Source organism: Eptatretus burgeri, chromosome 17 (assembly GCF_056783735.1).
Source record: "Eptatretus burgeri isolate ZD-2024b chromosome 17, Ebu_testis_v1, whole genome shotgun sequence".
In the NCBI taxonomy this organism is placed as follows: domain Eukaryota; kingdom Metazoa; phylum Chordata; class Myxini; order Myxiniformes; family Myxinidae; genus Eptatretus; species Eptatretus burgeri.
In genome coordinates, this window is record NC_140977.1 from 56,774,502 (window position 1) to 56,801,313 (window position 26,812).

General features: G+C 44.5%; 1 protein-coding gene across 4 annotated transcripts in view; it reads left to right on the forward strand.

Annotated features, from left to right (window-relative positions):
* LOC147010192 (beta-1,3-galactosyl-O-glycosyl-glycoprotein beta-1,6-N-acetylglucosaminyltransferase-like) overlaps positions 1–26,088 on the forward strand; it is a 65,851-nt gene extending 39,763 nt beyond the window's left edge. For 2 of the 4 annotated variants that reach the window (XM_085860981.1, XM_085860979.1), the window contains exons 2-5: positions 10,150–10,582; positions 17,869–18,127; positions 18,244–18,444; positions 25,326–26,088. In XM_085860981.1, coding sequence (XP_085717107.1) covers positions 10,221–10,582; positions 17,869–18,127; positions 18,244–18,444; positions 25,326–25,820 — 1,317 coding nt within the window. In that variant the 5' untranslated portion in view covers positions 10,150–10,220 and the 3' untranslated portion in view covers positions 25,821–26,088. Of the gene's footprint in view, positions 1–1,971; positions 2,085–10,098; positions 10,583–17,868; positions 18,128–18,243; positions 18,445–25,325 lie in introns of those variants that run through there. The other 2 variants (XM_085860980.1, XM_085860978.1) reach the window with 2 other exon arrangements.
* Positions 26,089–26,812: the final 724 nt, after the last annotated feature.

The following is a 26,812-nucleotide window of genomic DNA, read 5'->3' on the forward strand; positions in this document are numbered from 1 at the left end:
TGCGAGGACGGAGTAGTAGGCGAGTGGGGTCAACATCATGTCGGCAGAGACAAGGAGGCGGAGTCCGGGCAGCAGGAGGAGGGTCGTGGCGGTGTAGACGAGGCGAGAGAGAGGTGGAGAAACTCAAAAAGCAAGAGAGACTGCCCCGACCTTTATTGCACCCGCAACTCGGGGGGAGGGGCCATGCCGAATCAAAACGTCATCACCTGAATCGGGTGCTCCGATTGGCCCCGACCGCTCACATGGCCCACCAACTTTGGCCGGAAACCACCTCACTTCGTTTCTGGCAAGGCCATCCCCGACGGTGAACATATTTCGCTCCGACCCCACGATATGACACGAATCGCCCACACCGAAATTGGCACGTGAATAGTCCTGCAAAAAACCCCAGGCCGTGACCGGTCGAGGGTCCCGCATGCCTGCTCAGGCATTCGACCAGCGTCGATCAACGCGCTCGCTCCACGTGTGCCAACGTGTCCCGCACTGTACATTCCCCGGCTCGATCACAGCTTCGCTGGCCGTAGAGACGAGAAGACGTTCACTATCCGTGGAGAATCTGCTGCTGCCAGCGAGGGCCGAAGGTACATCGCCCTGGATAAATCCATGCACGTTCCACGAGCCGGGGGAAAAAAATTCACATGTTTCACGTGTCTGCTTTCGAGCACATTGCATACAGTGCGCGCGGTTCCGCCATTACGCACGTGGCCAGCGCTCGCGTTCACACGACTCCGCTAGCGTGTATGTGGGGCGAACACCAATATGTGTCGGATATTGAGATTGAAAAGGAACAAGCCGCTTCTACCCGCAAACTCGTATCCCGACCAACATGGTGTGGAGTCAGCTTTATTAGCCTCCGTACGCGTTTCGTGCAGCGTGGGCGTCGTGCTGGCCGTGCTGGCCGTGCTTCCCGTGCTGTGAAAGACACCGTTCGTGCAGCCTCTTAAGAGGTATTTATTCGCATGCCTTTTTTAATATAATGCAACCAGCAATCCTCCCCAGACCATCGGAAGCTCGAGTCTACAACCCTGCACTGCCAAGCACACATCACTCGCCGCACATGCCGGGTTTAGGGCTCGCCCGGGAACGAGAATCTCTGTGCAGCAGATCCCTCACCGCGGTGCCGCACACGCTGATCTCCACGAGGCCCCACCTTACAGCAAAGGCGCACGTGGCTGATTTATCTCAGGAATAATCAGAAAAGAAGAATAGTGGGGATGAAATGAAGGAAAAAATGACTTAAGCAACCCTAGCTATTAGATCGTAGCAACGCACTCCCTTGTTGTCCCGCTAAACAAAAGGAAGGGGACTATCTACACGTATAATAATGGAATAACTGTCTTGGGACACCTATCTGTTGTATGCATGCGGTTCCGAGAACCGCAACAATATGTATGTATATATATACACACACACACATCATGAAATCTCAAAAAGTTGTGGATGAGTTGTGTAGGTGACAATAACAAGAAGATGAGATTTTGGTTCAGATCCAGTCCATCAGTGGGATATAAAACCTGTTAAACCTCGCGGAGGTATGCACTCTACTGAGTGCCGTCCTACTTCATTCTGTTTTGCCAAGTGTCAGTCTGAGTTTTTTTTTTTTTTTAATTGGTTTGTCTGTCCTCTCGCCTGCAATCCAAACCGCTCAGCCAATCATTCTGAAACTTTCGCAGATTGTAGGCACTGTTCCTGTGACGGTTTCCCGACAAAGTTTCATAAAAATCGGTCAACATGAGGTCAACATAGGTCAAAGGTAAACTTAGGTTCGATTTCTGAAGTCCTCAATTTTCATCCGATTGACTTGAAATTTGAAAAGGATTTGCATCTCAGGTCACTGAAATCAACCAACAACTATTTTTGAGGTCAAATTTGTTTTCTGGATTTCGCAAGTATCATGCTTTGCATGATGTATGTCCTGTTTGTTTGTTTGTGTGCAGGATATCTCAAAAAGTTTTTGATGGGTTCGGATGAAATTTGGTCGGCAGGTTGGGTATGTGACAAGGTCGAATTGACTTAATTTTGGTGTGGATCTGGATCTGGCCTATCAATGGGATACAAAACGTAAACTGTTCAGCCTGGCGAAGGTATGTGCTCGACCGAATGCAATTCTAGTTTGTTCTGTTTTTTTCCAGGTGTCACTGAGTGATTTTTAGTTTTTGTCTGTGAGCAGGATATTTCGAAATGTTACTGATGGGTTTGGACTATGTTTGGTGGACAGGTTGGGTGTGTGACGACGAATAGATTCGATTTTAATGAAGATCTGTATCCGAGAATTTTGTAATTTTTTGAAGTGTTTCTTCACCATTACAAGATGGCCCCAAAAATGATTATATATATATATATATATATATATATATATATATATATATATATATATATATTGTTACGGAAATGGCCCTTCGTATGCTATTAAATATAGAATTAGCCCATATCCCCCATTAAATGCATGTTTGGCCACGTTGTTCGGTAATTTGACGTTACATGTGTGTCGGGAGGTGTCACAGGCTGTTATTTGTTTGAGCAGTGGTGGTGTACCGAAAGACTCTTCTTCTTCCTTCCCTTCTCCGGACGAGGCTCCACCCAGTCGGCCGAGAGGGGGAGTGGCCTAGAGAAGGAAGTGAAACTAAAGGGAGGAGTTTGTTGGCTTCGTAAAAGGGGCGCGTCCCAAAAATACAAGGTGAAAAAAACTGAGAGGACGGAGTTGGGCAGTGGGCTTCGAGGCGAGCGAACGAAGGAAAGGCAGTGTGGATCTGGGATGAGAGCTCTGAGGTCGAGTCTGCCATCGGCAGTAGGAAAAACTGCAGTCGGTTTTGAGGCGTGCTCAGGCTTCGAGGCGAGCAGAAAAAGGAAAGCCATTGGTGATTCTGCCAGGAGAGAAAGCTGAGCCTGAGGGTCGAGTCTGCCTTCTGTGGCCTAGAGAAGCGAGCCAGAGCCAAAGGAAAGGCAGGGAAAGGACTACATGAGGTCTGTCTGTCCGCGGCTGGATGAGAAACGACTGGTGGGAGTCGTGATCTGCTGTGTAGGGGACGGCTGTGTCTGTCTGCGATCTTCTTCGTGAAGGAGGCCTGGTGAACAGGCCAGGCCTGGACTTGTATGCTGGCCCTTGTGCGAAACCAGCTGAAACCCATCATCAATCTGACGGTCTTGTGCCATCGACATTGCATGGGGCCAGAACGCGCTGAGGAGGGCGTGTGCAAGCGGTGCCTTGAGAAGAAAGAGTACGGCGCCACCATCTTGCCACGCGGCGTGCTCGAGCTTGGGGCTCGAATCTGTGGACATCCGCTTGTCACGAGCCATATTCGTGTTTTTGTCACTTTCCTCTCGTCCATGAAACATCACCAAGTACTCTCTCTTGTCTGCATGTCGTTTAAAGCTTATCTCGTTCGAGTTCCCTTCGAACCCCATAAGCCGTATCTCCCTAGTTAAGAACGAGTTATAGATTAATTAAAACATTGTTGTGAATGTTTTGCTTGTGTCGTGTTCCCCGATGTGTCCCCAATAAATCTGGCTGATTCGTATGAAGTTGCTGCTTTGAATTGGTTCGTGTCGCGTCGAGGAACGATATGCTCGATTTGGATATAAAAACGAAAATGGTTACAGACTGGTAGACTCCGCTCGGTCTCTGACAAAACCAGTCTGTAACCGGGGTCTATTCCCCCAGAGCCCAGCTGGCAAGGTACAGGTGTATTTTGGTACCGTGGTTCGAGACGCGTAACCCGAGAACTGTGCCGAACCAGCCGGCGTTATAACCCCGGAGATGGCGGTGGTTGGTGTGAAAACCCAAACTGGGTACGGACGGCGATTGACGCGCTCGTCCGAGAACCCCCCACCCTGAATCTTTTTGATATATATCTCTTCTTCTTCTTTCGGCTGCTCCCGTTAGGGGTCGCCACAGCGGATCATCCATATGATCCGCATAGAGATTTGGCACATGTTTTATGCCGGATGCCCTTCCTGACGCAACCCTGGTCGCCTCTTACGACACAGGGATATGGTACACCTATTTTAACCGGGGTATACACCGGCCCAGTATACTGGTACTCATTTCGCCGACCTCGGAAGGATGAACAGGCTGAGTCAACCCCCTGGTGTATTAATTCAGTGGCTCAACGGGGCTTGAACTCAGGACCTTTTGGATCCCAAGCCGCTGCCCAAACCACTGCGCCAACACCAGGATATCATATATATATATATATATATATATATATATATATATATATATATATATATATATATATATATATATATATATATATATATATATATATATATATATCTCACAATATCCCAAAAAGTTGTGGATGAATTATTACAAAACTTGGTAGATGAGTTGTTCAGTTGACGAGAACAAGCTGATTAAATTTTGATGAAGCTCCGGATGCAGATCTGCCCTGTCAGTGGAACACAAAATGTAAACTGGCCAGCCTAGCAGAGGTACAGTACTCACTGTACCAAGTGGCATTCTCGTTACCTCTGCCACCGAAGGTGGATGGAGGTTATGTTTTGACCCCTCTCTGTTTTTCTGTCTGTCTTTCAGCAGGATATCTCAAAAAGTTAGGGACGGATCCGGACCAAATTTGGTGGACAGTTTGGATGTGTGACAAGGCCGAAACGATTCCATTTTAGTGAAGATCGGGATCCAGATACGAGAATTGTAATTTTTTTTGTTTCTTTTTAAAGTGATTCTTCACCATGTCAGACCATTGACAGATTGGGTCAAAAACGATACACAGGTAGAGCATATCTCAAAATGTTGTGGACGGGTTTTGACAAAACGTGGTGGATGAGTTGGGTAGGTGACAAGAACAAGTTGATTTACTTTAGTACATCACGGGTGGTGATCGAAATGCCACTCTCATTCTCCCACTGCTTCCGGGGCATTTCTATATGTGGAAGAATTGCGTTGCTCAGCCAATGGGTCGCCCAGATAACATCGCACTGGTACGGTGTGCTAGAGGACTGGTGCAGTTAGAGCACCTCGTGAAACCTCCGAAAATATAGACACTGATCTGGCAGATGCGATGGATAAGCAATCCCTCTGGGGGACAGGGCGCGATGTCAAGCAGTGAATGCATTAAATCGTACAGCTCAATGAAGCTGGTTAATTTTGCCACATTCCGAAATCTTTTGTTCACTCAATATAATTATCCAAACGGTAGAAAAAAGATAAGTTTTTAATGCTTTGGAAATGTCACATTTTCTTGTGTTTATATGGAGAAAGAGGGAACATCGCCGTGCTTGCTTAAAGTAAATAAGTACATCGGCTTAGTTATGAGACTCGTTATTTCTTTAAATTATCAGATTTCACAACAGATTTTGACACTTATTTAGTCCTGACGATATGTGATCCTCAAAGCTTAAATAATAGTTCGATGATATACTTTTCATGAGACGGTGAGAGTTGATCGTGGAAAATTGCATCATATCGCAGATGAAAATTTTCCAAGCTCCAAATTTGAAAACTATAGCACTTGCAAAAGCGATGGATACAGCGATTCGTAGCTATGAAGAACAGGCATTCGATAATATGAGTGAAGAAAGTGAAAAAATCGTTGTGGCCTGTTCCAAGTTAAATAATGGTTGAGCAGGCCAAAAAAAAAACGTGGTGGTTTCAGACACCAGCGAGGTAAACCAAGATACGCCTTAAGACCTCGGAGAGCGAGGTGACCGAGGATGCGGCTGATAAAAGGTATAATTAAATAAGGCCGTTAATTATCTTCAAAAGGGGTGTTTTAATTAACCCAAACACCCAATTTTCACTCTAGCTAGGGAACCTTGGAGTTCCCTTAGTGTGCCTGCAGTTTCAGGCTGCTAGGTTTTTATAGTTTTGGAGTTATGGAGGACACACACACACACACACACACACACACACACACACACACACACACACACACACACACACACACACACACACACACACACACACACACTGACATTAGTAGAGAAGACATGCACATAAACATCTCCAGTGGTTATAATTTAGGATCAGAGGCATAACATAAAGTAAAACAAACTAGTACGATCAAAATATGAAATAAACAGCCTAACCTCAAAAAAATTGCAAGAAAACGTTTTATCATGTTTTTCTGTAGTACTTGGTCCAGAGAACAACATATCAAAAGTTGTCCGAAATCGGACCACCAGAAAGGGTCAAACTTTGACATTAAAAAAAAGATGGCTGCCACTTAAAAAGTGCCTCATTTCTTCTCATATCCCATCATCTTAGCTGTTTTTACACATATAAGTGTAAAAATAAAGTTTAAAACTGTTCAAACCAGTATCTCAGTGAATTTGCCATTCTATATTGAACATTGCATACCCAATTGACGTCATGAGGTAATCTATGACGTCATGACGTGACTTTTTATTATTTCACAATTATGTGGAAAATTGATGACGATGAAGATTTTAGATGGTGTTACTGAAGGCATGCTAGTTCATTAATTCTTCCTGATCAAGCACCTATAGTTACAGTGCTGCCATACACAAACATCTTCATAATATTAAGACAAAGGATTCCAATCGGCTTCGGATTTTTCTAAATTTCTTTCAGTCTATTCCCAAGACAGATCACTATGTCTTAGATGGAGGTTCCCTTCTACATCGCTTGAAATGGACAGAAGGAAGTACCTACAGTTCAATTGCCGATGATTATGCATCTTTTACAGTGGAACTGTATGGAAAAGCCACTGTGGTATTCAATGGATATGAGGGACTAAGCACAAAGGACAACACCCACCAACGACGGAAGACAACAACTGTGAGAAATGCTGTCAACATTTCAGAGACAACTAAATTTGTGGGGAAGAAGGATGATTTCCTTTCCAATGAAAAGAACAAAAAGTCACTTATTGATATGATATCAGCATGCCTGAAGCAAAAAGGCTGCCATATTGTCCAGGCAGAGGGGGATGGAGACGTGGATATAGTGAAAGCAGCTGTCACAATGTCCACTTTCAAATCAACTACGCTTATCGGAGAAGATACAGATCTTCTAATATTGCTTCTCTATCATGGGAAAATGGATAGTAAAGAACTTTACTTTCGGTCAGCCAAAGGGAAACCAAATGTCTACAATATAAAGGTTTTGAAGCAGTTACTCGGAGATGATGTTTGTTCTGATTTGTTGTTTGCCCATGCCTTTACTGGATGTGATACTACTTCTAGAATATTTGGGGTTGGGAAAAAAATCAGTGTTCCAAAAACTCATCAAACGTGACTCTGTCTTGCATTCCTGTTCAAAGATTTTCTGTGCTCCAAATACGGATCAAGATGCTGTAGAAAGTGCTGGCTGCAAGGCAATGGTGTCGTTGTTTAATGAGAAAACGTCTGACTCTCTAGCATCATTGCGATACAGTTACCTCTGCAAAAAATAAGTGGCGACAGCAAAGACATTCGTAACGCCAGAGAGATTGCCCCCCACAACTTCAGCTACAAAACAGCACTCAAGACGAACTTATCTTCAAGTCATGGTATGGATGGGCCGGAGTTATAACATGGACATTACAAAATGGAGCTGGGACATTCAAGGGAACAAACTCACACCAGTAATGATGGACAACAACCCTGCTCCTGATATTCTGCTAAAAATGATTCACTGCAACTGCTCGGCTGGATGCAACACACTTAGATGTAGTTATAAAAAGTACGGACTTGAGTGCACAGGGGCTTATGGACCTTGTCAAGATGGCAACTGTGAAAATATGAACCATGCCCCCATTTTAGATGAAAATGAGGATGAATATGCCTACTTTTTTTTTGCTAAAGCAGTAACGGGTGTCCCAACTGGAATGACTTCCTTGGTACCAACTACCCAGGGAATATTTCAAAGAAATTGAACACATTGGTCTCCGCGGCTGTTGTTTTTGTGTGTATAAGACTGCGCCTTAGTAAAAGGTATGGTTGTGGTATCACGATCTTGGCATCATCATTGAATTTATGATGTCATCTGGTCATCAAACAGGATGAAAACTATTTTTGTCAACATGTTTTCATAAGTTTGGAAGTTACCATGAAATCACATAAAATTACATCATGACATCATTCATGACATCATGACACAATGAATGACGTCATGATGCGACTTTGGGATACTCTGAGCAACCTCACCTGTTTTGGTACTTATAAGGTAATAAGATTTATTGTTAATTGTCACTTTTAAAGTGGTTGAGAACTGTTTGTTTCAAAGGTATGCATAGATATTAGGTATTTTGCTCTAATGACGGCCATCTTTTTTGACGTCATATTTACACCCTTTCTGATGGTCCAATTTTGGCCAACTTTTGATATGTTGTTCTTTGGGCCAAACACTACTGATAAACACCATAAAACGTTTTCTTGCAATTTTTTTTTTTAGGGTTAGTCAGCATATTGACTCTACTAAACACTGCGAATGTTTTGATTTTGAATTCACCAAACATGAACGAGATTGTACATAAATGAAAAAGAAAAGACCAAGTGGAGTCTGATGTCACTGCAAAAAGATTTGGTTTGAAATTGAATGGTGAGGGTAGGAATTCGTGTTTAAAAATTCGAAATTGAATGTCAGACGCGAACGTGATTTTGACCTGCAAAACAAAATGGACTCCTGAAGTTGCTTCAAATTTGACACAGAGACCAATCATCATGACCCATCAAATTTACACTCATAGACTCCACCGACGTCCTTGTTTCTCAACATAACGCGGGGTTAATGTTTTCTGTGAACTCTCTTGTTCAAATTTGCTTTTTCTTCCAATTCATGTCCTTGTTATTGTAAGTTTAATTGATGTTTATATTACCCCATGCACGTAGAGAAATGCGAGGTAAAGCAATAGATTCACTCTGTCAGTCTGTCTGTGTGTGTCTCTACAGATGTCGGTCTATGATCTAGGAACAGAATTTACATTGAACTTTATTGTAAATCTTTTTAGTTTCAAAATATGTTTGTTTAATGGAATTGTCCATTTCAATCTCCATTTTCCTCCCCATGGCAACCATGATTGTTATTATAGCGAACGTAGTGAACTTCATACTCAACGCGTGCACATGAGAGAATAGGAAACAACACAATATCCTGGCAATTTGGAATCCGTGTCGTCGGCTATGACCCTTTTCCTTCCGGGTTTTTGTCATGGGGGAATGATGCGTCCCGGGAAATAAAGGCATCGTCGGAGACACGAAAGACTCAAATATCAGACATGGTGTATATTTCCTCCACTGATTTTAACAAAGATATCTCCCGCATCATCAAAAAATAATTTTTAATCGTGATTTACATTATTTGATCGCTGATCCCGAATCCAGGCCGAAGTAACCGGAAATTGCAGCATCGTCTGCTATGCACCTGACTGACCTCAGATCTGTCAAAATCATCAGCTGTGCGGCGCTTACATGTACCACGGTATAGTTGGCAAGTATACAGTTGTGAACAAGTTGTGTGCACAAATGTCCAAAAAACCATAGCAAAAAGACTGTTTAATTTAAGAAGCGAATGTAAGAAGAATTCTACGTTCGCTTCTTGGCTTTGCCTATTCCATATCATATTAGTTTCATTTTGTCATAAAAGGAATTAATTAATTTTTCATTAACTTCAGGCTCATGGAGGAGCTGCAATGTAAATCACGTGGAGGATAAAGATATCACTGTACTGTTTACATGAATGACAATGATAGTCGATAAGGGGGAAAATGCATTTGGTTTCTGGAATTTGAACCTGGGTTCCAAACGTCATGAATCGAGGGTTTCAGTGGAAACTCTGCCAGGCCAAGCCAATGAGAGTAAATCTTCTCTTCCTTTTCTACATTCTGTACATGCTTAGTCATTTATTTGGAAAATAACTGGTTTTATTTGGAAAGAAGTGGAACTGCCGAGTAAGGCGAAGGCCCGGCCTTTTGATGACTGAGCGAACCTAATCCGGGACTGTCCGGAATGTGATCATGAGCTGCACATACAAACAGAATGTTCTCAGTGGCGGTACAAATAATTAAATAAAGAAAGCCTTAGATTTGCATGTGCAATTTGAAAGGTTGTTACAGTAGATTTGATTGACGTGATGTTTGTGTATTTAACTTTGTTGTTCTGTATCTCTCCCTCTCATCACTTTTACCTGTTAAACAGCATTATTTTGTGGTTTGTTCCTCATCTCATCTTTATCCACCTGCCGTTCAGGTCCAAGTTGTGATCCTCCTCTTATAAAAACCGATCTGCTGCACCCGTTCCTTCACTGCATCATCCTCGACATGCATTCTTACTACAAAAAATACATCTCCAGGCTCGTGTTTGTCGTTTGCTTTTCGACTCTCTCACTGGCGTTTTTTCACCACCTGGTCATGGCCTTAACCAATGGAAACATTCGTCCAAATCACCTTTCCTTCTACAACATAACCGCTCTCTCCGGACGTCTTGATGTGGCATGCCACAAAGCTGCTCAAGGTGACCGGGTTGCGGTGAGCCTGGGTCGTTTGTACAGGCGGAGTGCGGTTCCTCATATTGCACCAGCATTTACCAAGCTGCTCAACCAAACCGACGATAAGATGGACGAGAGAAAACGAAAGTGCAACAAGTTTGTGAAAGAACGACGCTATTTCACCTTCCCTCTCAGGTTTGTAAGGATGATGTCGTGCAGTCTCCTTTGCCAACCTCTTTATCGGCTTTAAGTTCCTTCAATCCCGACCTTTGTTTCTTTCATCGTTGCACTGAATCCATCTCTGTTGGCTGTTCTCTGAAATTAATCCATGAGCCAGTAGGGTTGGTTGGTTGCTTCCATGTGATGGGGGGGGGGGGGGGGAGGGGATAATTGTCATCATGCTTTTATAATTTTTTTGTAAGATATACACCCCAAGAGTTGGACATTGAGTGACAGCATCACAACAGTTGTGTAATACCTTTTTGTGTTTTATCATCATTTTTATAACTTTTTTGTATACATTGTCGAGGCTCGTATGAGAGCTAACACACAACGCACATCAGGGTGGAAGGGGGGGGGGCAGAAACTTCGCTAAAATAAACTTTTCTGAAAATGATCAACATCATCTAAAGCATCCCCGTTCAATCAAATGATATTTTTGTTATTGAGTCATACCTGAACATTGAAACTTGTCACACATGTATATAGTGGCATCACACGGAGGTGAGATGGCACCACTAAGTTCCATAGATTTTCAGCAATTTTTTTTTTTTTTTAAAGATGTCAAGTTGAACACTGTGTCATTGGTGATGCTTGGATTGCAGTGCCGTGTCCTGAATAATAAATCATTTCGTTTTTAGAAAAGTATTTGTATTTCATTTCCTCCACTACCCAAGGTGAAGGAGGTTATGTTTTCACCCCCTCTCTATCTGTTTGTTACTCACAAAATCGATGATTTTTTTTTTTTCAAGTACATTGGGAAGTCGATTTTGTTATTCTGTCTGTCGCCGACAGGACACAATTTTAAACTGATTTTCACGAAACTTCACCACATGGTAGAGTTTGTCATAAGGAAGAAGCCTATTGTTTTGAGGTCAAAAGGTCAACAACGAAGGAGGTATTTCTAAAATCCTCAATTTTCATCTCATTGACTTCAAATTTGAAGAGGATTTGCATATCAGGTCACTGAATTCAACCACCAATTATTTTGGAGGTCAGCATCGGCCAAAAGGACAACATAGGCCGAATTTCTAAAATTGTCAATTTTCATCTGATTCACTTGAAATTTGAAGAGGATTTGCATATTTGATCATTGAATTCAACCACCAATTATTTTTGAGGTCAAATTTTTTTTTGGGATTTTGCAAGTATCGAGCTCTGCACAATGTCTTTTTGTTTGTGTGTTTGTCTGTTTGCTTGTTTGTGTGCAAGATATCTCAAACAGTGGTTGACTGATCCAGATGCAATTTTGTGGACCGGTTGGGAGTGTGGCAAGGATGAATTGTTTTGATTTTGGTGAAGATCCTAATCCAGATCTGGATACGAAAATTGTTGAATTTTTAAAGTGATTCTTCACCATTGATAGGGCTAAAAGCGATATAGTATGACATAAAGGACGTCACTTCTGGGGAAGGAAGTAAAGGACGTCACTTCCGGACTTCCGGTTTAGGGATCGGCGCACGAGGACGACTGGGTGGTGAGCTCTCCTTCCAGTACCTCTAAAGCTCTCCTTCAAGTAACGGTGCAACGGGGGTGGGCGGTGGTGATGGTGCAACGGGGGTGGGCGGTGGTGATGGTGCAACGGGGGCAGGCGGTGGTGATGGTGCAACGGGGGCGGGCGGTGATGAGGGTGCAATGCAGGAGCAGGGTGGGGACGGTACAATGGGGGAGGGGTGGGGACGGTGTAACGGGGGAGGGGTGGGGACGGTGTAACGGGGGATGGGAGTGGGGCCGGTGCAATGGGGGAGGGGTGGGACGGTGCAACTGAGGCGGGCGGTGGTGACGGTGCAGTGGGCACAGGTAGTGGTGGAGGTGCAGTGGGTGCAGGCAGTGGTGGAAGTGCAGCAATATAAATTGGTAGACATGAGGTGTGGGAGAGAGTTTTTGTAGGTGATGAGATGATTAAATATGTTGATTCTTCATTCTGCAGGAAGGATTATAGACACAGAATTCTGTGTAGTTTTGAAGGAGTGGGAGTTAGGGGCATTGAAGGAAGGGTAAACGATGTTGTATCGGGTCACGGCAGGAAGAAGTTGGTTGTGGTTCACCGAGGTGTGAATGATGTGGGGAAAGTTTACTCAGAGGTTTTGAAAATAGATCCAGGATTTTGGGTAAGAGGCTGAAAGCAAAGGGTTGTGAGGTCATGTTTTCTGGGATTCCCAAGATTAGGAAACTTTCGAAATTTTGAGCAGAGGAATAGACGTCAACCAATGGCTGGAAGAATGGTGGAGGGAGGAAGTTTTTACGTTTAGGAAACTGTGGGCATCATTGAGGGGACAAAGAGAGTGTTTCTGGAATGATGGCCGTGTGTTAAATAGAAAGGAGGCAGCAAGGTTTGCAGTGGGAATTGAAGGAATTCAGGCTTTTTTAGGTCAGTGGAAGGTGGGGAAGCTATAAAGGAAGGAACTGATGAAGTAATTGTGGTGAGTAGAGCAAGGCAGGAAAATAGAATTTCAGGAAGGGAAAAGTTCAATATATTCGATACCCATGCCAGAAGTTTAAATAATAAGATGGAAGAGCTTGAAGCCAAAGTAGATATCGAGGAGTACAATATAGTTGGAGTAAGTGAGACATGGTTTAAGGAGGAGAGTAATTGGAGGACAGGATTAGAAGGCTACGAGGTGTATCGGTGTGATAGGAGGGAGAGAATAGGAGGAGGAGTAGCAATCTTGGTAAAGGACAGCATTGTATTAAGAGAAAGAGGTGACATTAAGGAAGGAATAAATGTTGAGGATTCTGTGTGGGTCGAGATTAGAGATTGTAAAAACAGTAAGATACTGGTTGGATGCTTTTATAAGGCTCCGGGTGTGAAGGAAGAGGAGGATGAGGAAGGAGGAGTACAAGAATAATTTAAAAGGGAATGTGGTTTAGGAAGAGTATTGATTATGGGGGATTTTAACTTGCCAGGGAGAGATAGGGTCTAGGAACAGGGAAAGGGCAGAGCAGATGAGGATTTCCTAGTTTTAGTCCAGGATTGCTTTGTAACCCAGTTTGTGGATAAGCTCACGAGGGGGGGGGGGGTGCAGCGTTCGACCTCCTTTTAACTAACCATCCCAACATGGTGGAGGAGGTGGAGGTTGGGGAGCATTTAGGAGCATGTGACCATAACATTGTGTGTACAAAAATTCTGTTGAGGGTTAGAGTTCAGGATAGTAGAGTAAGGCTATTAGATTTCAGGAAGGCAAACTTTGAGGGTATGAGGAGAGAATTGGGTGATGTAGATTGGGACACTCAAACAACAGGACAATCAGCATCAGAGAAATGGGAAACCTTCAAGGACCAAATGTGTCGAGTGCAGAGTAAGTACATTCCAACGAGGTGTAAAACTAGAAACAGAACGAGACCAGGGTGGTTGAGTCGTGAGATAAGGAACGCCAGTAAGGAGAAGCAGAAGGTATTTATTATGTTTAAAATATCAGGACTGGAGTTAGATTTATATCACTATCAGAGTAAACAGAGGCAAGTTGAGAAAATAACTCGGCAAGCCAAAAGAGAGTATGAGAAGGACATGGCTAAGAATATTAAATATAATATCAAGGCTTCCTTTAAGTATATCAGGGGAAAAGAACAGGTGATGACCAGTGTGGGTCCATTGAGGACTAGCACCGGGAGAGTGGTTAGTGATGAAAGTGAGATGGCAGACTTATTAAACAGGTATTTTTCTTCAACTTTTACACAAGAACAGTCAGGAGAATTGCCAAAAGCTGAGAGTATCTATCGAGGAGGTGAATAAGGGCTTTTACAGAAGATCCAGGTTGGAGTGGAGGAAGTAAAGGAACAGCGAGATAATCTAAGAGTAGATAAGGTTCCGGGTCCAGATAATATGCACCTGAGAGTATTGATGGAGGTGGCTGAGCAGGTAAGCGAGATGTTAACGGATATTTTCAAGAGTTCCCTGGAGTCAGGACAGGTACCGGACGATTGGAGAGTAGCAAATGTAACATCATTACTTAAGAAAGGATCCAGAGAAGAATTGGGAAACTATAGACCTGTTAGTTTGACTTCAGTTGTGGGGAAGGTGTTGGAGACATTAATTAAGGACCAGATGAGGAACCATTTAAATAAATACAAACTAATTAAAGGTAGTCAGCATGGGTTTACCAAAAGTAGTTCCTGTTTAACAAATCTTTTAGAGTTTGATGAAGCAGTTTCTGATGGGGTGGATGAGGGAAAGGCAGTGGACATTGTATATGTAGACTTTAAGAAAGCATTTGATAAGGTACCGCATAGGAGGTTGTTGGTGAAGGTGAGGGATTGTAGAGAGGCTGGTCAGCTAGCTCATTGGATTGCAAATTGGCTTGGTAATGGGAAGCAAAGTGTGGCTGTGAATGGGAGGATGTCTTGCTGGGAGGGTGTAAGTAGTGGGGTACCTCAGGGATTGGTACTCGGTCCGTATTGGTAATATTGGATCGGTATTGGATCGGTATTGGTAATAGATACAGGAGTTGATCAGGCAGTACAGTGCTAGGTAGCTATCGGTAAAGCAAATGGGGTTTTCGGTTGTATTCGGAGGGCGATCATTGATAAATCAAAAGAGGTGGTGTTAACATTGTTCAGGAATTTAGTGAGGGCCACATTTAGAATATTGTGTGCAGTTTTGGTCACCACAACTCAGGAAGGACATAGTTGCCATAGAGAGGGTTCAGCGCAGGGCTACGAGATTGATTCCAGGCCTAGCTACACTCAGCTATGAGGAGCGGTTGAAGGAGACAGGGTTTAATTCACTAGAAAGGAGGCGGTTACGAGGAGATATGATGGAGATGTTCAAGATAATGAAAGGTAGAGATAAAATAAGTGAAGATGAATTATTCAACAGAGTAGACAGTAACAGAACGAGGGGCAATAGCTTGAGAGTAAAGAAGAGGAGAGTTAAGACGGTAGTAAGGTAGGGGTCTTTCACTCAGGGAGTAGTTGATGCATGGAATGGCCTCCCTGGAAAGGTAGTGGTAGCAGAAACAGTAGATAAGTTTAAATTAGAATTACATAGGTATCTGTACCTGGAGGTTATGGAGATAGAGGGGTATGGGGATGTTGATAAGACTTTTAGGTAGTTTGAGTATTTATGGGTGATTGTGCATGGAGTGCTGTTGGTGGGCGTCTTGTTAAAGGGGGTTGTGTGGTTGATGTGTATTTTTAACCAGGCCCATGCCCCCTCTCAGAGGGGAAGAAAAGAAAGAGAAAGAGAAATACAAAATAAAAAATTACACCAAAAAAAAATACAAAAATTATTTTTTCTTTCATTAATTAAAAACTTTTTTTTGCATTTTTTTGTCATCTCGGTAAAGCCGGACCAAATGTCCATCCGTTAACTTTTTCTTTCCGATCTTGATGAAACTTAGTATGTGGGTAGAGGTCGATGAGTGTTGCACAAGGATATAACTTTTGTCCGGGTTCAAGGTCAGGGTCAAGGTCACGAGGTCACATAAGTTATAAAAATCGCCATTTTCAAAACCTATCTAGTCTGCCATTCCACAAGATATTCGGCAACTGTTTATTGATTATGATAGTAAAAAATATTATCTTGTATCAAACCGGACAGATTTTTGAATTTCTGTCCCGTTTGGCCGCCACGTAACCTGGAAGATGGTCAAAAATACCTCCCGGTACAAAGAAAACTTTTTACTTCCGATCTTGATGAAATTTGGTATGTGGGTAGAGGTCGATGAGTGATACCCAACGACATATTTTTTCCCGGATTCGAGGTCAGGGTCAAGGTCACGAAAGTTGTGAAAGTCGTCATTTTCAAAACCTATCTAGTCTGTCATTTTAGGAGATATCTGGCAATGGTTCATCGATTTCTGATAGTAAAAAACATTATAGAGATGACCGTCACCCCCACACGGGGGTCCAAGGATCATGCCATTAAATTTTGGACTTGGTCCCCCCCCCCCGAAAAAAAAAAAAATTGTTAGAGAAAATTTTTTTTTTTTTGCATTTCTACATGTTTTAAGTGATTTCCAACCCCCCCAAAAGAAATTGTTACCCCCCAAAAAAAATTCTTCGAGAAAAATTTTTTTTTTTGCATTTCAACATATTTTAAGTGACTTCCAACCCCCCCCCAAAAAAAATTGTTTGAGAAAGAAAAATTATTTTTTGCATTTTTACACGTTTTAAGTGATTTTCAACCCCCAAAAATTGTTACCCCCCCCCCAAAAAAAAAAGAAAAAAAATTTTTTTTTTGCATTTCTACATGTTTTAAGTGATTTCCAACCCCTCCCCAAAAAAATTGTTAGAGGAAAAAAAATTTTTTGCAACTTATTTTTCAACAAAATTTCGATTTTTATTTTTTTATTTTTTTATTTTTTTTATTTTTTTTTTTACATGTTTTAAGTGATTTCCAACCCCCCCCCCCCCCAAAAAAAATGTTGGAGAAAAGAACTATAACTCTCAGCACTGTTGACATATTTAATAAATAAGATATCAGGTTCACTTGAGTGACCCAGCAGTATTGGCGGCGGAGGTTTTGCACTCTCCCAAGTGCTCCCCCTCTAGTTTCAGGATGTTTTTGTTGTGGTATTTGCAGCATGGAAGCAAGAAAAACAAAGAAATAGTCACATTTACTTGATTTGTAGAATTATCTATTTTGGGGCGGGGGTCACAATTTTTACAACTAGAAGGTGCCTGAAATGGATAAGGACGAATAACAAGATATTTTTTTTAAAAACAAATTTTCTGAAAAGCAAATGGGCTGAGCTATGTGCCAAACAATTATCAAGGGCTGTGGTTCATAATAAGAGATGACTATTAGTTTGAAGTTGGATGTCTTATTCTGTGCTAGGTACTTTTCAGGAAAGTTTATTTTAGGGTGGGATTATAAAAAGGGTCAGAGTACACAAAAAACTAAAACGGCACTCGGTGGAGCGTATACCTCCACCAGGTGAACAGTTTACATTTTGTATTCCACTGATAGGCCAGATCTGCATCTGGACCTGAACCAAAATCCAATCTGCTTGTTCTCATCACCAACCTGTCCACCAAGTTTCGTCCATAACATTTTGCGTTATCCTGCTCACAAACAGATGCGTGAAAACATAACATCAGTCCACCTTCGGTGGTGGAGGTAACTACCAACGCTGCAATGCTGTCATGTATTTTCCAACTGAAGGAGTGCATACCTTGCCAAAAATCACGGAGCATTATTTCCCTCAGATGGGACCAGTGGCCAAAATTTTGGGGCCTGGGTCATGGCCTAAGTCAATTTTTGTCGCACGACCTTAGAACTGTTACCTCTTTCATCATTGATGACCCATTTCTGTGAACAGTGAGGAAGAACGCAGATTCCCCTTGGCATTCTCCATCGTGGTCCACCATATGCCTGGAATGTTGGAGCAGCTCCTTCGTACCATATACGCACCTCAGAATGTCTACTGTTTGCACGTGGATCTTAAAGCTTCCAAGGAATTTCACCAAGCCATGGAGCACCTTGCTGATTGCTTCCCGAATGTATTCCTGGCTCGTCATCCCGTCCAAGTCGTTTATGCCTCATACAGTCGTCTTGAGGCTGATTTTATGTGCATGGAGGTCGGTTTCGTAGTTGGATTTGTGTGCCCACGTACCATTGTCCCATCCATCGAGATTGACACATTTTTGCAAACTGTTATTTGATGCATTTTTCTCTGTCACATTCTGTTGCTCAGGATCTCTTGGAGTCTCCTATACCCTGGAAGTATCTATTCAACCTCTGTGGCCAAGACTTTCCTCTGAAGACGAACCTGGAGATGATTCGGGTGTTACAAGGTATGCAAAGCCGAAGCAACATCGAGAGCGTCACGGCACCATCTCAAAAGTTTCATCGTTGGCGCCAACAACACACAGTCTCCAAAGGCCAAGTAATCAAGGTATGGACTCGATGCAGTCTGGACCTGCAGCTATGGTCCTGGTATGGACCTGCAAGTATGCACTCAATTGTGCTGATAAATTCCTGAACAAGATGGCCAGTATGAATGTATATGTGGCATTTTTTTGTTGTTGCACACACCGTCGAGGCTCGTATGAGAGCGAACACATAGAACGTACAACAACGGGAGCAGGAGATGAGGGGTGGAAGAGGGAAGGAAAAAAAACAATGGGGAACAGAGACATGAGGAGATCTGTGGAAGGCAGAGGGATGGGGGCAGAGTACACAGGGTAAACAAGATGGACACTGCAGGGAATTTGAAGGACGTGGGTTTGGGGTGAATTAACGGGGGGAGAAAAGATCATGGTTTTGAATGGGGGAATAAAAGAGATGGTGGTGAACGGCTGTATTAAAGACCTGGAGGGAAGAGTGGGATTGAAGAGAGTGTGGGAGTTTGTTCCAAAGATGGGAAAACAGAGGAATGAAAGGGTGAAGGGGAGCAGTGATTCTTGATTTTGGTAGTTTCACCAGAAAGTGGTTACTGGCAGACCTTGAGCACCCTGCGGAAATATGGGGGGGAGGGGGGACGGGGGGGGGATGACATGTCTCAGAGAGAGCAGGGGGGCGAGGCTGGAGAGGAGACTGCAGAAGACAGAAAGACCACCAACCTGCCTCTGGTGAGAAAGTGAGAGATCCAAAGACTCGGCCTCATCCCGGGAGATACCAATGATCCTAAATGCCTTTGTTTGTACAGCGTGAAGCCGAGAAAGATGAGGGGCAGGAGCACCAGGCCGAGGGCAAAAGCTTTTTACGTGGTCAGGAGCTCAGGTGGGCCGAGGAAGGACTTTGCACGATGGAGGATTCCCAGTCGGCAACTGGCTTAGGAGGCCAGGTTGGAGATGTGGCTTTCCCAGGAAAGATCATGGCAGTTAGTGAGACCCAGAAGCTTGAATGAAAGGACTTCTTCAAGAGGATTGTTGAAGAGGCTACTGCTTGCTGATCTGAGGGATGACAGATGGTACGGCAGAGGGTGGAGTCATCATGAAAGAGATAAAGAGGATTTTCCAGAGAGTCGGAGAGATCATTGATGAAAACCAGAAAAAGAACAGGGCCCAGAACACTACCTTGAGGAACTCCAGCCTGGACAGGAAGAGGGGATGAAAGAACTCCATGAAGAGCCACACATTGGCTGTGACAGGTGGATGTCTGTGAGCCATGAGTGGAGATGTCCTTGGATACCATCGGAAGAGAGTTTGGTGAGCAGGGCAGGGCACCAGACCATATCAAAAGTACACGATATGTCTAGGGATACGGGTCTGATTTCATGTTTGGCAGTGAGGACCTCCATCCATTGTTGGGAGAGCAGAAGCAGTATATCCGGAGTCGAGTGACCGGGTCTGAAACCAAATTGATTATCGGAAATCAAGCCATTGGAGAAGATGAAGGATTTAATGTCTGAAGCGATGATTGATTCCATACCCTTGCTGATGATTGGGAGAAGGCTGATTGGTTTGTAGCTGCAGGGATATGTTTTTGCGCCTTTTTTATGCAGAGCGGCAAATGTTTGCTGATTTCCAAGCAGATGGCAGATGACCTTCAGTGAATAGAACAGAGTGAGGTTGAGCAAGAACAGCAAAGCAGGTTTTTATGACACGTGGGCTGATGCTGTCTGGAGCGGTTGCTGAATCTGAGTTGAGGTTTGACAGCAAACTGCACTTTTGTCGGGAGAAAAGGACACAGAGTCCAGGGACAGTTGGATGTGACTGGGTAAGGTGGGTACAGAAAGCGACGGGTTTGGGACACAAGATTTAGAAGCAACCACGGAGTTTAGGTATTCAGCCTTTTCATCTGCAGTGTCAGCTGTGCGTCCATTTGAGGAAAGGGAGGGGTTGGAGGGGGAACACACCAGAAATGGACTTAACTAGATGCCACCAGGATTTGGAGGAGGGAGGCAGGTTTGAGAATTCAGACTTGAAATTAGAAAGATGTTGTTTCTTGGCTCTCCTCAAGGTCGACACACACTTGTTCCAAGCTTTGTGGAATGAACTGAGATTGCCTTCCACGAGGCGAAGGCAAGTTGTTTCAGGGCAACTGCCTTGCCACAAGCTTCAGTGTACCATGGGTGGGAGGAAGGGTAGGCCAACCGAAGATGAATTTGGATAAATCTTTTCATGAGAGAGAGAGAGAGAGCAAGTTTCTCTGAAAGAATTCCGAGGATGAGCTGATGTTGCAGGAAGTAGAGTTGATGTTGCCAGTCGGCCTGAGTGAAATGCCAGACTCAATGGGGCTGAGGGTCAGGTCAGGTATGGGAGCATAGGCCAGAGCAGCGTGTCATTGCGTCCGCTTTTCACGGGTACTCCAGGGGCCTCCGTCTGGCCTTCCCCCAGGCAGATGCCTGGCCCTTCCCCATCTCCTTGAGATGCCGATCAACCTGCTGTAACTATGAGGCACGTGGTCAGCCCGTTGGCCTCCTCCACTCACGAGTCTCCCCCGCTGAGAGAATCTGCTGAGCAGGATCGGCATCAGGAAAACGTGCCACATGTCCATACAGCCGCAGGTGATGCTCACGGACTAGGCAGGTAACAAATCTCATTTGATTCTCTCTCAGCTACTACTACTTGGACACAAAGTCCGATCAGCGATAGCCAAGGATTCTCTGAAGAGACCCAGTACCAAAATAATTAATTCTGCATCTTCGATCCCTGGTCAGAGTCCAAGTCTGACACCCATAGAGCAAGACTGGAAGCACCAAGGACCTGAAGACTCGGACTTTCGTCCTCCTGTACAGGTCCCGACAATGCCACACCCCATGATCCAGTGAATTCATGACTCCCCAGGCCCGACCAAGATGTCTGTTGACCTCTGGCTCACAGCCAGCAGAGACATGAATATCACTGCCATGGTAAGTGAATCTCTCTGTGACCTCAACATCCTCACCACGAACAGGTACAGGCAGGATAGCAGCATCCAAGATGTCATTGAAAGCCTGGATCTTAGTTTTGAACCAAGAAACCCATAATCCGAGCGGCTCCGACTCCTCATTCAGCACCTCAAGGGCCCGCAAAAGGATATCCAGAGTCTCCACAAAGATGACTGCATCATCTGCGAAATCAAGGTCAGAGATCTTGACATTCCCAAACAATGCAGCGCAGCTTGATCTCTCCGACATCCTCCCCAGAAGTCATTCGACACAAGTGCTGAAAAATGTGGGATCAGTACACACCCCTGATGAACTCCAGTAACAACTGGAAATATGTCAGAGATGGCACCACCACGTCTCACAGCACTCTCAGTACCAGAGTATAGTTCAGACATCAGATCGACCAGTTTTGGTGGCACCCCACGAAGACCAAGAATCCTCCAGAGGGCATCCCGATTCACTTAATCAAATGTTTTGCAGAGATCAACATAAGCTGCAAGCAGCCCCTGCGGAAACTCTCATCTGCGTTCAGTGAGTGCCCGAAGAGCAAGGATACATTCAATCGTTGACCCCTTTGGTGTAAAGCCTGACTGCTCTGGACGCTGGTGCTCAAGCAGATGGTGGCGAACCTTATGAAGAATTATCCGAGCAAAGACCTTGCCCGGCTCTGAGAGCAGCGTCACCCCTAGGTACTTGCAGTCTTGGTGATCACCCTTCCCTTTCCAGGGAGGGACAACAAGGCCCCTCTTCCAGTCAGTTGGGATGATGCCTGTGTTCCTGGCAGGGCACAGAACTGCATGCAATGACTTGAGTACAGCATTTCCATCAGCCTTGAGAATTCAGCATGGATACCACAGATCCCTGGAGCTTCACCCCATTTCAACCGCTTTACCCCAGCCTGTGTTTCCTCAAGCGAAGGTGGACCTCAGTTGAATGGAGAGTCAGCAACAGGGATTGTAACATGTTTGATGTCCAACTCGACAGCTGGTGGATCAGCCTGGTACAACCGCTCAAAGTAACTGGCCCAGCGGGCCTTCACTTCGGACAACGGCATTGTGGATCTGAGCACTCCGGTAGATCCTGCAGTTCTGGATCATCCCCCAGCGGCCATCAATGAGCATGTGATCAATCTCCTTCGGCACACCGCCAGCGTTGGAATACCAAGTCCAGCGATGAGCTTGTGGGCGCTGAAACCATGAACCAGCCACCCTAAGTCCATGACTTCTTGCAAAGTCAAGGAACTTAGTGCTATTCTGGTTCATAGTTCCTGACCCATGGGGACCAACACGCGTCTCATAACCATCCCTATCAGTTCCAGTCGATGCATTGAAATCCCCCAAGACTAGAAGTGTATCTCGTCTGGGGCACTGATGAAATACAGATTTGAGCACGGCATAGAACGTGTCCTTCACGGCGAGGTCACTCGCCTCAGTCGGAGAAGATGCAGAGACCAGGAAAATGACACCCAAGGAGTGACGAATCCTTAGTCTCATAATACGCTTGTTGACCAGTGTTACCTCAATTATCATGGGAGTCAACTTATTGGTCACAGCTACAGCAACTCCTTGGGTATGGTAACCATCAGAGCAAGCAGACCAATAGTAGGTGTAACCACCTGCCATCATCTCACCACAAACCGGTCTCCAAACCTCAGAGAGTGCTGCAATACTGATGTCCAAACGCTTGAGCTCAGATGATAACAGAGACAGGTGATCATCCTCTCTTCGGGATAGGACATTCCAGGCACCTACCCCAAGGGACTGCCACAGGAGACCGACGTCTGCTGGACGACTCCTCACCACCACCCCAACACACTCTACTGCAATCTGACCCGGGAATGTTACCCCGTGGTTTCCCTCCTGTCATCAAAGATTGGGGGTCCCGAAGGCTTTGCCTCAATCCCGTCATCCAGTGAGCTGCATGTGAAGGGAAGCTGCACATGAGGTATTCCCACGGAGCGGGATTTCAGAGTTTTTTATGCTTCTGGAATGTTTTGCGGAATGAAGGGTTTTACGGTGGCCGGAGTGCAAATCATGCCACCAACCTCCTAATAAGAAGTAATCCAACTGCAGGAGGACGTCCGCAAACAGTTGAGTACTTAATATAGATGGCCATAGGCTCACAAGGAGCTCCTCCCCCCTTTTTTTGTTCTTCATCCTGCTGGGTGTCCATATCCAAACACCCTCCTCACCAGAAAACCTGGTGGGGGAGACGGTTAGTCGCCAACAACCCGACCATGGAACAGGTTCGTACAGCTTTACATGGTACCTCTGGCAAGTCACAGATCTGATCTGACCTGACAATAATAACATCTGGCCTGACCAAGTAACAACCAGAGAGATGTATACTTTGACAAGCATGTGATTAGATTAACCGATTGGAGCGGAGGAAGTACAGCAGATATATTTTTTGGGAAATTGGTTAAATCAGATCCAGAAGCGATTGAGTTGGTATCTGGGTCGGGAAGTTGACAGATTGAGTCAGTCCCAATGAGTCGCAGAAGTTTTTTTGCTGAAGTGCCATGGCAGGTGAGAGAGGCACCCACACCGAGCCAACTGGCATGATGACAATTGAAGTCACCACATATGAGGAAGAGAGAGTTTGGATGAGAGGATAGAAGTAGGTCCATGTTTTCGGACAGTGAGGTGTAGATGGAGTCATCACTGTTTGGTGGACGGCACAGTACACTTGTAAACATGAGGTGGGAGCGGAGTGGAAGCTGTAGCCAGATGTATCCATGGGGTGTGGGGGAGTGAGGGCAGGGCATGGAGAGTGAGGAATAGAGTCTTTGATGAAGAGAGCAACTCCTCCACCAGGACGAGGCTCAGGTCTGTTAAACTGGAGGAGGGAGTAACCAGGGAGAGATACTTGGGAGTCAGAGACGTCTTGGTGGAGGAAAGTTTCTGTTAAGCAGATTGTCTGATTTGTCAGTGGAAACTTGTATGGAAAGATCTGTTGGGTTTGAGTGAAGGCTCTGGATATTTGAGGTCCACAATGTTAAGGAAGAGGGAGGGGAGGAGGTTTTGAGGGGTGAAGGAGGAGGGGGAGATAGTGGAGAGGGTAGGGGGGTAAGGAGAGTTGGGGAGAGGGCCGGATGAGGAGGAGAAAAGGCTCTGTGGTACTGGGTTGAGGTACAGTGGGGAGTAATAAGAGAGGGGGCAGAGGGCAGTTGAAGATTGGAGGAGGTGGAGTGATGAGGTGGAAGAGAGAGGATGGGGGAAGGAGGCAGCTTTGTGGATGTGAGGAGGGGAACTTTGAAAAGGGGGAGTGAGAGGGAAGATTTGAGGGAGAAGGGTGAAGGGGGAGAGTTGAGGGAGAAGGGTGAGAGAGGAGTTATTGAGAAAGATGGGAGAGAGGCTTGGAGGGGGAAAGAGTGTGAAGGTTGCTTTGAGAGGGAGGGGAGACGATGAGAGTAGGCACGGCCAAGGGGGAGGATGAGACATGGTGAAGGAGGGAATGGGCAGGTCGAGGTACAAAATTTGAGGGGTTGGGAAGGGTGGAGGAGGGTGTGCTGAGAGGACGGAAGGAGCATATTTGTGGTGACGAGTATACTTATTTTGAGTGTGAGATATCTGTTAGGATAGAATGGAGCGCACAGATTGCCGGAACACCACACACTTTGGGACAATAGAGGAGCAGCTGATACTGAAGCAGAAGACAGTCAAGAGGTGCCAAGACAGAGGTAGGATGAGGGGCAAGATGGGAGGGTAAGGAGAGGGGATAACGGGTGAGGGGTTAGGAGGAGGTAGATTTAGTCGATGGGGTGAATGAAGTTAGATTTGGAAAATGCACTGAATTTGCAAAAAAAAAAAAAGGACGATTGATGGAGCACGAACATGCATTGAAAACTGGGAGTTTCATATTTTAAAGTCAGAGATGCGATTTTATTAACAAACTGAAGTGACACCGATATTGTTCCCCCAACCTAAACCACAACTGGATGTTTGTTTATTTATCTACAGACTGGCATGACCAAGTCTCCACCTCCGTCATCATTTCCAACAATCTTTGTTGGTAGTGCGTACATCATTGCAAGTAGGGAACTTATCAAACATGCCTTAACCGACCCAACGGCCCGAGAGCTTCGTGAGTGGTGTCGGGACGTCTACAGCCCGGATGAGTTGTTTTGGGCTACTCTCATCCGTTCCTCTGGCGTTCCTGGTTATTTTCCACCATTCAATCATTACGATGTTCAAGATGTCATGGCGCTTGCGCGGTTTGTTTCCTGGAGCGAAATTGCAGGTGATGACATTTTTCATGGAGGTTCGGCTTACCCTCATTGCACCGGCATTATCCGCCGAGGTGTCTGTGTCTTCGGCCTTGGAGATCTTAGTTGGTTGATAACGAGGATACAGTTTTTTGCCAACAAGTTTGATCTCACGGTTGACGCCTCAGTGGTTCAGTGTCTTGAAGAGATGTTGCGCGAGAAAGCCATGTTGGGAGTTTTCTTTGGTTGATGCTTTGGTTGGTTATCAATAATTTGACTTCACTCCATCATCCAAGTCAGAATATAATGTTACTTTGTTGTTTATAGTAAAACATTTGTTCTGCACATGGAGCACGCAGCGTACATCCCGGTGTTTATCGCTTGTTTTTTTTTTTGAGGGGTGGTGGTTTTGCAATATCACCTGTCTGAAACTTAATCTACCTCCACTTTTTACTCTTTAATTGAATGCTTGTTCTTTTTTTTTTTTCATACAATGCAAATAAAATATTTTGCAACAATTTTTCAAAACTTTAAATTTTATTTATTTATTTCTTGCAATTATCATGGTTCCTGGAAGGAGGCGTTAAGTATTTTTTTAGTCTTGGTTTCTGTGCTGTCCCGCTTTTTGGAAAAAAAAATTTAAACAAGTTTGTTTTCATTACGAGGTAGAATTTCAAGTGTGACCAACTGGCTAACATTATGAGTTGGCAATCTCCGATTGCAGCTCGATAGTTAGATGAGTTACCCCATTGGTGCATATTTTGTCCCTTTGTTTCGTTAATTTTAGTAAGGAATCCTCATTCTCGATACACAAATGAGCATCCTTGGTTACATGAAATGTCAGATGGAGTTTTCAGGTTTCATGAGTCAGAAAACTAGGTAATAGTGAGAAAACGATTGTATTTATATTATCTATCTATAATAATTCCAGCAATCTCTGTGTGTGTCTGTCTGCGACAGCCGTTTCTCGGCAACCGCCAGTCCGATCTGATTGAAACTTGCCAGGAATATTGCCGGGGACCTGCGGATGTGCCTTTTCAAGGTTTCGTATTAATCGGACGAGCGGTTCCCAAGTTACGGCCATTTTATTGCTTTTTTCAGTGTTGGAAAGGTGTATATATCGCAGCTGAAGTGTCGTTCCACCTTATCATGCCATTTTTTCCCAAAGATATCTCAGAATAATGATAACAGCATATTAATAATAATAGCACAATAATTGGCAGTAATAAAAAGAATAACGTG